This window comes from Trachemys scripta, chromosome 1 (genome assembly GCF_013100865.1).
Source record: "Trachemys scripta elegans isolate TJP31775 chromosome 1, CAS_Tse_1.0, whole genome shotgun sequence".
NCBI classification, from domain to species: domain Eukaryota; kingdom Metazoa; phylum Chordata; order Testudines; family Emydidae; genus Trachemys; species Trachemys scripta.
Genome location: NC_048298.1, coordinates 283,747,956 through 283,763,309, shown reverse-complemented (window position 1 = coordinate 283,763,309; position 15,354 = coordinate 283,747,956). Strand labels below are relative to the sequence as shown.

Here is a 15,354-nt window from a genome sequence, read left to right as displayed (position 1 = left end):
TGCCATAGCTCCATTGACTTTGGTTGGACTATGACAGTTTATACCAGTTGAGGATCTAGCTGATTACTTTTTGGATGGTTTCTGGGTTCAATTCCCCCATTGGCACAGAGGCTTCAGAAGGCCCCTACTGCAATGAAACCTCAGTGGTTCTCTTGTTTGAGGGGGGTGTGAAGTGTGGAGAGGCCATAGGGAGGGACTCTGTACGTCTTGTGAACGGTAGAGGTAACTTGCCACCAATTTCAAATAGGTCAAAACAAGGTTTGGTGGGAGTTTGGGAGCAGGGTGGGATTGTGATTTCTGGATGTGCCATTAGGGGGAGATCCAATGACAATAAACCATGCTGAAGGGGAGTATATCAGTGCCATGGTTCCTACTCTAGCCCAAGACTGGAATAGCAACTATGGCGAGCCTGGGAATTTTCCTGTCTATTAGGGAGTGGAGTTGCTCAGCTACTACTGTGTAAATACCTAGATAGAGACAAAGATTCAGATCCCTAACCTGCTGAATAATTGACCACACAAAGCCTGCTTAGCCTGACTTTCGTGGGGAGGGAAAGAAGGAAGGGGAACAGATGAATTGCACTCTCTTTGCAGTGGGTGCAATCTTTCATTTCATGTCATATTGTTCAAAACTTTCTACACTGATTGTACACAGTATAGTTCATTTCCTTAACAGAGAGAAAGTGGGAGGGAGAAGTTGCTGTTTGGGAACAGGGGGTGAATAAGTGAGCTTGGTGGATTTCCTGGATGGGTCCCTTTGGAGGATGCGAATAGTTGCACACACTAGACTATCAAAACTCCCTAGCACGCCTTTAGGCAGTTACACACAGATTTCCATACATTTCCTCCACAACTTTGATTCCTGTCAAACCACTTCCTCTGCTTTTGGCTCATACTATATTTATAATATTTGTATTACACTGATCCTTTGTCCTGCTTTCAGATCTGTTCCCCCCCGCCCCTACTTCGTATTTTGGTTGGGTAAAGTGGACTTGGGAGAGCCTGAAAAATCCCTAACTTGTCTAAGGAGGGTTTAATTAAAGTTACTTGCTCTTGCTCTTTGGAATACAGCCCCTCAAACACTGCATCCCAAAGTGCTGCTCACTGACACGCTGTGTAGCGAGAGCAGGCCTATTCTCAAGCAACCTATCAGAAAGTAAGTACTGCTCTCCATCTGGCCTGCTCTCTGACTGCAGTTTTCTAGTGCATGGCCCAGTCCGAGATGGGATTCAGTAAATGTGTTGATAATAAAAACTCATTACTTTTACCATGCCTGCAGCAGTTTCCAGCACCTCTGTCACTATTTACTGCCCCAAATCAGCAGAAACTTATCCAACCTCTTCCCATCCCTTTGACAAACTGAATGACTGTCTCTCGTTTGTGTTGATTTCAACTGATTGCATCAGGGCAGGAGTACAGAGACGAGTTCAGTGAGGGCTCAGCAGCCGGCTTTTTGTCACACTGGACTAAAATTATCTGGTAGTCAGCGGAGAGTCAAGAGCCAAATGAGACACTAACAGGCAAATGGAAAGGCAAAGCTGTTTTTTCCCCCCATTGTGCCTTCATGGACTAATATACCAGACTTCAAGTTATTGGCAAACAGCTCTCACCAGGGTGGGAACATGGAATTAGCCTCCATGGAAGCTCAGGCATCTTGGTATGAGGGTCACACTGATTTCATGCCCCCTCCCCATCTAAGTAAAGCTGGGATGTAGGAAAATAAATGCCTATAGTCTGGTTGTCTTTTGGGGTAAGGTACCAGTTATCACTTGAAATGTTAATGCCTTAGTTACAGATATGTTTATTTAGAGCTGGATATTTCCATGGTGTTTGTACAAACACAGGCCCACTCCAAAAAGCTGATCTGGGTGGATGGATCCCTGTGCCCCTGATATCAGTGGGAATCAATGTGGGTATAAGTATCTGCCTGCATGGGCCAGATCACAGGAGTAGGACCAAAATGTAATATGTTCCTTTCCCCAGAGAGCTTACTATTTCTGGGTTGGATGGTGTCTCAGCCCTTTGGAAGAGGTGGCACATTGCCGGGCTGCCCCAGGAGCAACACAGGAAAAATTGTGGTGCAAGGAGCCACATTTTCCCTTTCTGACTTGTTCTTCAGGGAGCACAGGCAATGTTCCCTCTACTTTTTTCCATTCATGTGCGGAATGAATTTTGTTATGTGCACCAAATTATCGAGGTAATGTGTGGATGTGTGCTACCAGTAGAAACAAAATACTTAGATATAATATATATATTTAAAAAGTTACCATAGGGATAATTACTCCATCCAGGACAGGTTAGGCATTTTAGAACTCACTACTCAAAGCATTAAATTTAAGCGTAAGAGAAATAAAAATTATGAAATGCATAGATGAGTCAAAAAACTCAAATAACAGCATGTTGAAAGAATAAAATTACAGAGACTATGTGTGAATTGCAGGAAGTATTAAGAAGTAACGGCAACAACAACAACACAAGTATGTGTTGGGAGGTGAGTGTGAAAGAGAGTGTGTGTGTGTGTGTGTGAGTGTGAGTGAGAGAGACTGTGTGTGTGTGTGACAGACAGACACACACACACACGCTGCCCCTTTAAGTATGCTGCCCCTTTAAGGAGATCGGCACTCACCAGTCTGAAGCCTGTTTGTTCAGACACAGCAGCAGCCACCAGCAAGCTCCAAGTTCTGAGCTCTGTTGTGTCCCTCCCCCGCTCTGCAGAGATGGGATATAGGGATGGTGGGGCAGGGGAGGGGGATACCCTGACATCACACCCCCTCCTCTTCTCCTGATCTGCACAGCAAGCAGGAGGCTCCCGGGAGCAGCTGGCCAGGGACTCCCAGGCATGGGGCAGGAGCAGTGCAGCAGTGGGGGGAAGAGGGCACCTAAAGCGTGCAGCACTTGATAGACTGCTGGGCGGCCGCCTGGCCGCGCAGCTTAGAGGGAACTATGGGCACAAGGATATCAATTCACTGCAGTCACAACCCCCAGCCTGCCATCTTAGCTGTGGTGACTGGTACACTGGGGCTATGGAGCCATGGCTTCCCGCCTTTCCATGCTCACTCCTCTGCCCCTCAGAAGTGGGTTAGCAAGCAGACATGCAGCGCCACTTCCCCCTGCGCATCCTGACCCAAAGTCTGGGTAGCCTGTGTGGGGGAATAAAGTGTATGTGTTTTCTTAGCTCCCTCTACCTTATTCCCCTACGTGAACATGCAGCCCACCTCTGAAAAAGAGACAAGACACGGCTTTAGCCCTGGGACTTCAATGATCAGAGGTCTAACACAGTAAAAAAGGAGTTAAAATGCTAAAGTCTGAATAATTCATAGGGATTTATTTCAAGTGCCGCCCAATATTTACAAAATGACATGACACTTTGTTTCTTTTGTGTATCTTTTTCCACAAGATCCAGACAGGAAGGCAAGTTAAGATTAAATAAACAACAATGAGTTCCTCTGAACCTGTGCAGAAGACAGATAACCCACCCTGACTACCACAGAGGTTTTTTTTTAAAACTCTTTCTGGGAAAGTTTTCAAAAATCAAAATCAAACATCCACTGTATGGAACTTCACACAATTTCTCATGTCATTAAACTAAACATGCTCCTAACTTTATTTTAATAATTCATACATGGTTTCATAAATAAGAAACAAACAAGTGTTCAGCAGAGAGATCTCTTTAAGGGAAGAAATAATAATTTATTATTTCTTTTGTAAGAAACGGTCTCTCTGCTGAACACACGTTTGTTTTTTATTTATGAAACAGTGCATGAATTATTAAAATAAAGCTGGATTGGGTTCAGTTTAATGACATGAAAAATTATTTGAGGTTGCATATATATGAGTTTAGTAGTACCTCAGTACCAGCAATATTATTTGGAACAAATCACAGATTTATGGAAGCACTTAATAACCATTTAATTTTGAAATAAGATTGCTGTGAGTTAAGTTCAATAATAGATTCAATATGTCGACAGTTAAGAACAAACCATAATGCCGGAGGTAGCGATATACAATAGAGATATAAGGCAAATGGCTCAAATTGATTTATGGAGTTGGCAGGCTGCAAGCCACTGTGCATCATCATCTGCATTATCTTTCTTGCACTGCATTAGCTGAGGTATGAGCACCTCCAAACATCAGTATGTGTGCCAAGTACCGAGGCCATGCTAATTGCCATTTGCAGAGCTACAGCCTGCCTGGCCATACAGTGCCTGCATTGTGTGCTATATCTGGAAATGAGGTCTCAGGTCTCAGTGGTCCATTCACAGTCAGTAAAGCACTTAAGCACGTGTTTAAATGCTTTGCTGAATCTGAGCCTAGAATGCCGATTTGCTGTAATTGGAGCATTATTTGGTAGTTTTTTCAACGAGGGAGCAAAACCCAGGGCTACACCATCTTCTAGCACTGTGTCCTCAGAGAAAATTAATCCGGGGGAAGTTACAGTGGCACAGAATGGCTGTAACCTCTGCTCTGGCCAACTAAGCCCCACAGATGGCTGGTGCTGACCAAGAAGGGGCATGACCCGGGTGGCCAGGGGAGGCAACAATTCAGCACAGCCTCTCTGCAGCTTCCATCAGCAGGGCTCCATAGAAGCCCCACGAAGAAATGAAATCTGCCTCCCACCCCCCACAGTGAGGACAGTGAGTGAATTCCTGATCCCCACCTGCTTTGGCACCAGGGGTCAGGCTGGGCTAGGGAGATGTGGGAAAAGCTATACAACAGAAGAAAGGAGACAGTGGAGCTTAGGAAAGGTGGAAAGACAAAAGGAAGGGAGACATGGTGAGTTTCACTGCAAAACCGTATTTCATAGACTGCCACAAATGTTACAATTACAGTTAAATGCACATTAATATTGGATTCTGCAGATGTTACCAATAGTTAGACTGAAAGGCCAGAAAGACACTGTCCTGCCTCTAGGGCAATGCATCCCTCTATCTAGATGTCGATAAATCATCCCTGCCAGGGATGACTTTGATCCCTCTATTTCTGAAGAAGAAATGTTTTGCATTTGTAAGCGCCAGTTTTCTCCAAGTGGCAGGTGTGCTCCAATCATTTCCCAGAGAGAGCATCTTCAGACTGGCCATAAGGGGTTTCCTCCCCTGTGCATATTGCTTTGTATTTTGTGGACTGTTCAGAAGATGTTTCTGGCCAAAGGAACCTGCTCGTCTGGGTCTGTCAGTGGTAGTATGCGTTTCCCTATTCTACTCCATGGGTGCTCTTCAACCCTCCTTAAGGGGGATCAGCTTTAGGTATGAGAGCATAGTTCTGTCTTTGTGTTATCTCAGTTCTCAATGCTAATAAGGGGGTGATGGTGTTATTTGTGCTGTGGCTACTTCTCTATTAGGAATAGATTAAGGCCAGCAACTCTTTTCATATAGGCTTGCAAACAGCCATCAAATGATATTCACTGAAAAGATAAAATATCATGAGTGATGTGGAGCAAGTAGACAAGGAAAAAAGTTATTTACTTATTCCCATAATACAAGAACTAGGGGTCACCACATGAAATTAATAGGCAGCAAGTTTAAAACAAATAAAAGGAAGTTCTTCTTCAAACAGTGCACAGTCAACTTGTGGAACTCCTTACCTGAGGAGGTTGTGAAGGCTAGGACTATAACAGCGTTTAAAAGAGAACTGGATAAATTCATGGAGGTTAAGTCCATTAACGGCTATTAGCCAGGACGGGTAAGGAATGGTGTCCCTAGGCTCTGTTTGTCAGAGGGTGGAGATGGATGGCAGGAGAGAGATCACTTGATCATTACCTGTTAGGTTCACTTCCTCTGGGGCACCTGGCATTGGCTACTGTGGGTGGACAGGATACTGGGCTAGATGGATCTTTGGTCTGACCCAGTACGGCCGTTCTTATGTTCTTAAGTGACTTGTGTCAAAGATACACCCCTCCCCCACTAGAGCATGTGCAACCTCGACACTGATCTAGGTGTTTATTATGTAATCAGCTGGTGTCATGAATTGATCAATTAATAGAAACATGAAACTCAGGTCTTGGCAGGTAAAATGTCCTTCATCTCTAAGAAGGAGGGAGCATTGTCTAGTGGTGAAAGCACCCTAGTTAAGAAATGTTTGTTCTAGTCTTGGCATTGCCACTCACTTGCTGTGTGACCTTGTGCAGGTCACTTAGCATCTGTGTCTCAGATGACCATATTTTTAAAGGAAAAAGAAATCTGGCACATGTACATGGTGACATCTTTTAGGGCTGGAAAGAGTCAGACAAAAGGACACTTATTTTAAAGTGTGCTGGTGTCACCACGGCCAGCTTCTGACTCAGAGAGGGACATGTGTATTTTGGAGTGGAGGATTTTTTCAATTTTTAAATCAGCTTCTGTACCGAATGACTGGAGGATAGCAAATGTGATGCCAATTTTTAAAAAGGGCTCCAGAGGCGACCCCGGCAATTACAGGCTGGTAAACCTGACTTCAGTATCGGGCAAACTGGTTGAAACTATAGTAAAGACCAAAACTGTCAGACACATAGATTAACATAATTTGTTGGGGAAGAGTCAACATGTTTTTTGTGAAGGGAAATCATGCCTCACCAATCTACTAGAATTCTTTGAGGGGATCAACAAGCATGTGTACAAGGGGGATCCAGTGGATATAGTATATTTAGATTTTCAGGAAGCCTTCGACAAGGTCCCTCATTGAAGCCTCTGAAGCAAAGTAAGCAGTCATGGCATAAGAGGGAAGGTCCTCTCATGGATTGGTAACTGGTTAAAAGATAGAAAACAAAGGGTAGGAATAAATAGTCAGTTTTCAGAATGGAGAGAGGTAAATAGTGGTGTCCCCCAGGGGTCGGTACTGGGACTAGTCCTATTCAACGTATTCATAAATGATCTGGAAAAAGGGGTAAACAGTGAGATGGAAAAATTTGCAGATGATACAAAACTACTCATGATAGTTAAGTCCCAGGCAGACTGCAAAGAGCTACAGAAGGTCTCTCAAAACTGAGAGATTGGGCAACAAAATGGCAGATGAAATTCAATGTTGATAAATGCAAAGTAATACACATTAGAAAACATAATTCCAACTACACATATAAAATGATGGCGTCTAAATTAGCTGTTACCACTCAAGAAAGAGATCTTGGAATCATTGTGGATAGTTCTCTGTCCTTGTGGATAAGGGTGAAGCGGTGGATGTGGTATACCTAGACTTTAGTAAGGCATTTGATACGGTCTCGCATGATATTCTTATCGATAAACTAGGCAAATACAAATTAGATGGGGCTACTATAAGGTGGGTGCATAACTGGCTGGATAACCGTACTCAGAGAGTTGTTATTAATGGTTCCCAATCCTGCTGGAAAGGCGTAACGAGTGGGGTTCCGCAGGGGTCTGTTTTGGGACCGGCTCTGTTCAATATCTTCATCAACGACTTAGATATTGGCATAGAAAGTACGCTTATTAAGTTTGCGGATGATACCAAACTGGGAGGGATTGCAACTACTTTGGAGGACAGGGTCATAATTCAAAATGATCTGGACAAATTGGAGAAATGGGCTGAGTTAAACAGGATGAAGTTTAACAAAGACAAATGCAAAGTGCTCCACTTAGGAAGGAAAAATCAATTTCACACATACAGAATGGGAAAAGACTGTCTAGGAAGGAGTACGGCAGAAAGGGATCTAGGGGTTATAGTAGACCACAAGCTAAATATGAGTCAACAGTGTGATGCTGTTGCAAAAAAAGCAAACATGATTCTGGGATGCATTAACAGGTGTGTTGTGAGCAAGACACGAGAAGTCATTCTTCCGCTCTACTCTGCTCTGGTTAGGCCTCAGCTGGAGTATTGTGTCCAGTTCTGGGCGCCGCATTTTAAAAAAGATGTGGAGAAATTGGAAAGGGTCCAAAGAAGAGCAACAAGAATGATTAAAGGTCTTGAGAACATGACCTATGAAGGAAGGCTGAAAGAACTGGGTTTGTTTAGTTTGGAAAAGAGAAGACTGAGAGGGGACATGATAGCAGTTTTCAGGTATCTAAAAGGGTGTCATAAGGAGGAGGGAGAGAACTTGTTCACCTTAGCCTCTAAGGATAGAACCAGAAGCAATGGGTTTAAACTGCAGCAAGGGAGGTCTAGGTTGGACATTAGGAAAAAGTTCCTAACTGTCAGGGTGGTTAAACACTGGAATAAATTGCCTAGGGAGGTTGTGGAATCTCCATCTCTGGAGATATTTAAGAGTAGGTTAGATAAATGTCTATCAGGGATGGTCTAGACAGTATTTGGTCCTGCCATGCGGGCAGGGGACTGGACTCGATGACCTCTCGAGGTCCCTTCCAGTCCTATAATCTATGAATCTATGAATCTATGAATAAACATCCACTCAATGTGCAGCGGCAGTCAAAAAGGCAAACAGAATGCTGGGAATCATTAAGAAAGGGATAGATAATAGGACAGAAAATATCCTATTGCCTCTATATAAATCCATGGTACATCCACATCTTGAATACTGCGTACAGATGTGGTCACCCCATCTCAAAAAAGATATATTGGAATTGAAAAAGGTTCAGAAAAGGCAACAAAAATTATTAGGGGTGTAGAGCGTCTGCCATATGAGGAAAGATTAATAAGAGACTGGGACTTTTCAGCTTGAAAAAAAGACGACTAAGGGGGGATATGATAAGAGGTCTATAAAATCATGACTGGTGTGGAGAAAGTAAAGAAGGAAGTGTTATTTACTCCTCATAATGCAAGAACTAGGGGTCACCAAATGACATGAATAGGCAGCAGGTTTAAAACAAACAAAAGGAAGTATTTTTTCACACAACGCACGGTAAACCTGTGGAACTCCTTGCCAGAGGATGTTGTGAAGGCCAAGACTATAACAGGGTTCAAAAAAGAACGAGGTATATTCATGAAGGATAGCTCCATTAATGGCTATTAGCAGGGCAGGGATGGTGTCCTTAGCCTCTGTTTGCCAGAAGCTGGGAATGGGCAATAGGGAATGGAGGACTTGATGATTGCCTGTTCTGTTCATTCCCTTTAGGGCAGCTGGCATTGGCCACTGTCAGAACACAGGATACTGGGCTAGATGGACCTTTGGTCTGACCCAATATGGCTGTTCTTATGTTCCAATGATGTAGTGTTCTGCGTTCATTGTGAAACATGAACATGAACAGCTCATTCCACTGTGCTGTTTGTTCTCAGTAAACAGTGTAAATTCTACTCAGCATAGCAATACATCTTGAACAAGCATTGTGTAGCTATAAAAAACCAAACATTTTGGCTGATGAAATGGAAAAAAAAAAACAGAATATTTTAGTCATCCTGAAGCTCCTGTGACATCATAAGAAACACCAGGACTGTCCTGTTTAAACTATGTAAGGTCACTTTATAGTTACCTCACATGTAAACTGGGGATATTTAACTCCAGCTCACAGGGCTGTTGTAAGGCTATGCTCATTAATGTCTGAATTGCTTTGAGAGCTTCAGATGGAAGGTACTGTGAAGTATTGTTTTAAAGTGGTGATTTTGACAGCAGCATGCTAATCTGAAATGAGCCTCTAGAACTAGTGCTGCTAATTCTCCCTCCAACTTCTAAAACTCACTGTTGTACAATGAGACAAGATGTTCCTTTTTCTTGTTTCCTACATTCTCAGAACTATGCTCCACTGCAGGAGCCAATGACCTAAAATGCTTCTGAAATTGTATTTTCTATGTGATTTCCCAACCCATCTGATCATAAACTGATCATTTATCTGAAACAGAAGCTGATCACGTATTTACTGCGAGTGAGTACTGACTGAAAACAGAGGTCCCTATAATTTGGTGCTGGATTGTTGGCTGTTTTTTTAGTATGACCCCCGTTCTAGTGGTATGGGCCTTTGACCGCTGTATCTCAGTCAGACTGGAACAGCTACAGTAATGAAATCTGTGTGCTGTTTACATGGTGCAAAGCAAGTCGTTGACAAAGATATGTATGTATTTCTGTCCTTGCAACTAACCTGATTCTTATAAAACACACACTGTAAATCCTCTCCCCTAATCATGCCATTTGAAAAGCCCGCATTTTCTTTTTGCTTACAGGTAGTTGTGGTCATGGTGGAATTGTGAATATCAGCCAGCCCTATGTTGTACAGCTGAATTGGAGAGGATTTTCCTTCAAATATGGTGCCTGGGGTAGGGATTACTCTCTTCGGACGCCAGAGAAGGACCTATACTGGGTTGCACCTTTGAACCCAGATGGGAGAATCTTGGAATATTACAGACTTCATAATTCCTATGATGATTTGCTGCTATTCAAAAACGCTAAAGAAAGTAGAATTGCATACGGGGAAGGCAGTGGCATTGTAGTTTACAATAATTTCATGTATTATAATATATATAGTACAAGAGATATGGGCAAGCTCGATTTAAACACAAACACATTGGCTTTGAGGAAAACTCTGCCAAACGCTGCTTATGGTAACCGTTTCTCTTATGCTGGTGTTGGGTGGCAAGATATAGACTTTGCTGTGGATGAAAGTGGATTATGGGTAATTTATTCAACTGAGGAAAGCACGGGTAACATTGTGATTAGCAAACTCAATGAGACCACACTTGATGTGCTCCATACTTGGAAAACAAGGCAGTACAAGCCATCTGTTTCTAACGCTTTCATCGTATGTGGTGTTCTATATGCCACAAGACCTGTCAGCACTAGGAAAGAGGAAATATTTTACATGTATGACACCAACACTGAACAGGAAGGTAGAATTAGTATAATTATGGACAAAATGTTAGAAACAGTTCAGAGTATCAACTATAACCCCTCAGACCAAATCCTGTATGTTTACAATGATGGCTACCTTGTTAGATACAATCTGATTTTTCAACCTGCGTTACACTGATATGAATTTACATAACAGCTAGAGATCATAGAAAGTCCAATTTTATATCCCTGTTGACAATGTTAATGTCCTAATCCTCCCAAGAGTAGCTACTGGGCCTAAGGTTTATTACCATGAGCTGTCCCAGTGAAGGGATTACTTACACTAATAACCTCTATGCCTGGTAATAACTAGTTGCAAGATTGGGTTCTTAGCTTTTTAACCGGTGTTTAGATACAATGGTGACAGGTGTACTAGAAATGCCTCTGCTGTAAAGATAAATAGATGACTTATTGATGGACAGAACATGCATAGCAATAGGCTCACACACTGATGTGCATTTGGAGGAATGTCTGTATTTGGATAAAACACAGAAACTGAACTGCTGTTTTGTCATCAGTGCTCAAAATATGGAAGGCCATAAATATATTAATCACTGGCATCAAATAATTACTAAAAGATTAAAATTAGAGGAGAATTAAGACTTGATCTTTAAAGAGCAGACCATCGGTTAAGATGAAGCTATGGAAATGGTTGCCATGGCTCCTTCCTTTCAACCCATCAATGTATTTTAGATGGCAGGGCTCCAATGGACTACTTTCCTAAAGTTGCACTCCTGGGAAAAAAACCTTACCCATTTTTGGACGGTTGCATTTTCTTAGCACTGTGTCCTGGGAGCATGAGCCATACCCCACTGAAAACCATGGAAAGAGTTCCATTGACTTTTAATAGTCTCTGGTAGTCCCTTGGTGTATGCCATATGCTGCAGTAGAGCAGAAACTATGCCACCCTACATGCTTCCATTTAGCATTCTGCAATTTACTGTGACCTCCATTAGCATCTTTCAAAAACACTCCGAAAACAAGGAGCCAAAATTCGTTTCCAGTATAACTCCATTGGCTTCAATTATTTTACATTGGGGGGTGAATCTGGCACATGATTTGTCCGTTACAGAATACTGAAGTTAGGAAAAAATCAGTCAGATGCTCTTTATTTTTAAAATGCCACATAATATTTTTTATCAATATCTGTACTGTAATCATGTCAGAAATACTGACGTGTACAATTATGAAAATGCAGTGAATGTTTGCTGGTTTTATTTTATTAACCCTATCTTTGTTTTCTTATAACCTGGATCAGTAGATGTGAATGATTAATTTTTGTTTAATAAAAAGTGTTCTAAAAATCCAAACCCTACAGTTATTTAAGTCATTATGCGACAGCTGGGAAACTTTTGGGATGCAGCAAAAAGCCAGCTTGACCAAACAATATTGGAAACAGAGATCATCATAGTCCATAGCTCCTAGAACAACACAAAGGTGTGAATCAATCTGTCAGTAACTAGATGAGGGACTTTATTTCCACCCATTGAAATATGTTCATCAGTTAGATTAACATTCAAGTAACATCTCAACTTGGTGGAGAGAGGTCTGAGGCTGATGACCCATCTTTAAGTCAGGTGCTGCCGTTTACCAGGTATCTGCATCTGTTTCCTGAAAATCTGTGAAATAAATTTGAAAGCCAGCCAGCACTGGCACAGTAACCTGATCCACGAGCATGGGCCTATAAGGAATTCACAATAGCCCTACCGAAGGATGTTTAAAAATAAAAAAGCTAATAGAATATTTCTTGCTTCACATTTTTTGGCGAACCAATAATTCCCAAGGGTTGCCCTAATCACAGGCATCTCTATATGGCAGCTCTATATGGCATCACATTTTAAGGAGAAATTTGGGGCTAGATCCACAAAGTGGACTTAAAGTTAGGTGTTGCAACACTGAACCTAGGTCCCCTGCCACTTACTGGAATCTTCTGCTCTGACTCAGGTACACAGGCTCCCCATAAACCAGTGGTTCCCAAACTTTAACAACTCACGAATCCCTTTCACTAAAATGTCAAGTCTCGTGAACCACTTCCTAAAAATGAATATTTCCAGGGATTTTCTCCCTTACCTCAGCATAAATTATAAAAGCAGTAATCTTGGAAATTTAAAATTTGTTTTTATGACATGCTTATTACACACTATTAATTATTATTTATCATTACAATATTTTTATTACATTATGAAAACAGGAACACCCTTCCAAGATCTCACTTTTGTAGCTTGTATCACTTTTGATTAAGCCTGTTATAAGACAAGGCTCCTATCAGAGGTACCAGTAGAAAAAATGGGTGCAGGGGTAAAGCCCCCCCACATCCTGGGGCCTAGGGGGAGGCACTGCCAGAAAAGTGGGGTGCCCTACAGGATCTGCCAGAAAAAAAGGGGAGGGACCCATGGGGGGGGGCGGGGCGCGCAACACGAGGACGACCCGTACTGGCACCTCTGGCTACTATGTTTCATCAAGGAGTATCAGATGTGAAACAGCATGAAAATATTTAAGAAGCCAACTCAAAGAGTTCCTCCTACACAAGTATTGAGGTCTTGAGCAGTCCAGGCAAACAAAGCTTAAACTTGTTCTTCATAATAATTTAAAAACAACACTGGCAGCCTATTTAATTATAAAAACAGCAACCCCCCTCCCCACACCTCCCTTTCTATTTCATATAAGGAGTCTAGAAATTTAAATCTCCTCAGTGTGATAGACATGCTTGCTTTGATCTGCTTAGCTCTTGGAAGTCCCCAAGGCCCCGGGCTGCTCACCCGTGCTGCCCAGGGTCCCTATGGACAGCTCTGTCTGCCTTTAGGGAATTTTTTTCTCCTGAGAACACCCTGTAACATTGTGAACTCCCAGGGGTTCACGAACCCCCATTTGGGAACCACTGCCATAAATGTATGCGAAGTTTTAGGCATCCAAGAATGAGATTCCCAGAAGCTGAGGGGGATGCTGCTTAAGCTAGCCAGTAGCAAATGCTGAGTAGAGGGTTGGGCTCGAGTCCAGTTAATGCCACTTGGGATTCACAGCTGTGAACCCTTTCCTGGAATTAGGTGTTTAAACCAGGTCAGCCTGGTCTGAATGGGGAAAAGAAAAGACAACTTGGAGGTTGCGATGCCATTTTATACACAGTATTTAGAGATTCAGCTTGGATGTGGGAGATCAGGGTTTAAATCCCCACTCTTCTTGTGTCAGAGCAAGCACTTGAACCCAGATCTTTCACTGCCCAAGTGAGTATGCTAAGCACTGGACTACATGGAGGGTGGGAGGAGGGGCTTTCTCAATCTCACCTGTTGAAGCTGCTTCACTTTGTATGAAATACTTAAATAGTCAGTAGGCCAAAAAGTAGTTAGAATGACTCTGTAGTAGAGGGATTATAGTATCTAGTTACAGACCGAAGTTCTAGTCCTGCACCAATGACTGTTTAAACCCGGACCACTACTTAGTTCTAAGCTGTTACAGCATCTTATTATTGTCACTGTGAGAAATCTTGTGATTGGCAACAAACTTGCTAGTAGCAGGCATAGCCAAACCACTCGACTTTCTTGTGTAGGAGGTTCTTATTTACCGAATAGGCTGTGCAATGTCAGCTCACGCTGTGTCTAATATCAGAAAGACTAAAGCAAAGGGCAAGTCTAGCTGATTTTGTGCATTTTCCACTTGCAATTTTTGAGTGTCACATCAGCTGGACAGTTCCATGCCTTTCTGTACTGTCCAAAGAGCGAGTGCCTCTTCACAGTCATGCAGGTGCCTAGTTTGGGGTAGGGCCCCAATGGCCTCATACAGTAAATGAGTTTCTGACATGGTACTCTCCAATTTACAAAGAGGGACACAGTGTCCCCAGTCCCAGCACAGGCTTGCCAGATTAAATGGCAATGCAACAGGAAAGCAAGAGCCTTCCATTGAAGCAAATGACAAAACTTCTTTTTCTTCAGTGGGAGTGAAACTACAATGAACCAAAACCTAGATACAAATTCAGTTGTTTGGAGACCCATTCCTGACCCGATTCCTCTCTACAGTCTTGCATCTTGGCCTGTCTCTGTGTCATCTCCTTGTGGATATTTTGCTATCTATTTAATTGTAACTTGGTTAAAATTGAGCTCCTTTCATTGCTCTCAAGATCTCCATTGCATTCTCAGTCACCATTGACAGTACAACCATCCTTCCTGTCACTCAAACTCATCATGAGAGTCATCTTTGACTCTTCACCCTCTGTAGAGCCATACATCCAAGCGGTATCCCAAACTTGCCACTCTTCTACCCTAGCATTTCCACTACTGGGCCTTTTCCCTAAGTCCACATGACAAGCACTAGAGAGTTTCAATCTGACACTTCTCTGACCTTCCTGGCACCCACCTCACTCTCCTGTCTAGTCAAAACGATGTTGCAAAGTCACCTTTTTGACCTGTCACAGTGACAATGACAGTCCCCTTCTTGAGTCCCCTAGAACATGTCATATGAAAGCTTTTTGTTCCTCCTTTATGGCCTTTCACAAACTGACCCTTCCCCACTTGTCTACTCTTGTATCCAACCCTGCCGCTTCTGCTCTGCCAATGCTGTCAGCCCCCATCATCCATTAGTTCACCTGTCACACATACACTCTCATTTTCTTCCATTCTGACTCTTACGCATGGGCACTCCCTCTAAACTAATCCATAAATCCAC

At 42.6% G+C, this 15,354-nt stretch overlaps 1 protein-coding gene across 1 annotated transcript in view; it reads left to right on the top strand.

Moving 5' to 3' along the window:
* The window catches only part of OLFM4 (olfactomedin 4), a 32,090-nt gene extending 19,882 nt beyond the window's left edge, over positions 1-12,208 (top strand). The window contains exon 6 of the mRNA XM_034758396.1: positions 10,035-12,208. Coding sequence (XP_034614287.1) covers positions 10,035-10,837 — 803 coding nt within the window. The 3' untranslated portion in view covers positions 10,838-12,208. The remainder of the gene's footprint in view (positions 1-10,034) is intronic.
* Positions 12,209-15,354: the final 3,146 nt, after the last annotated feature.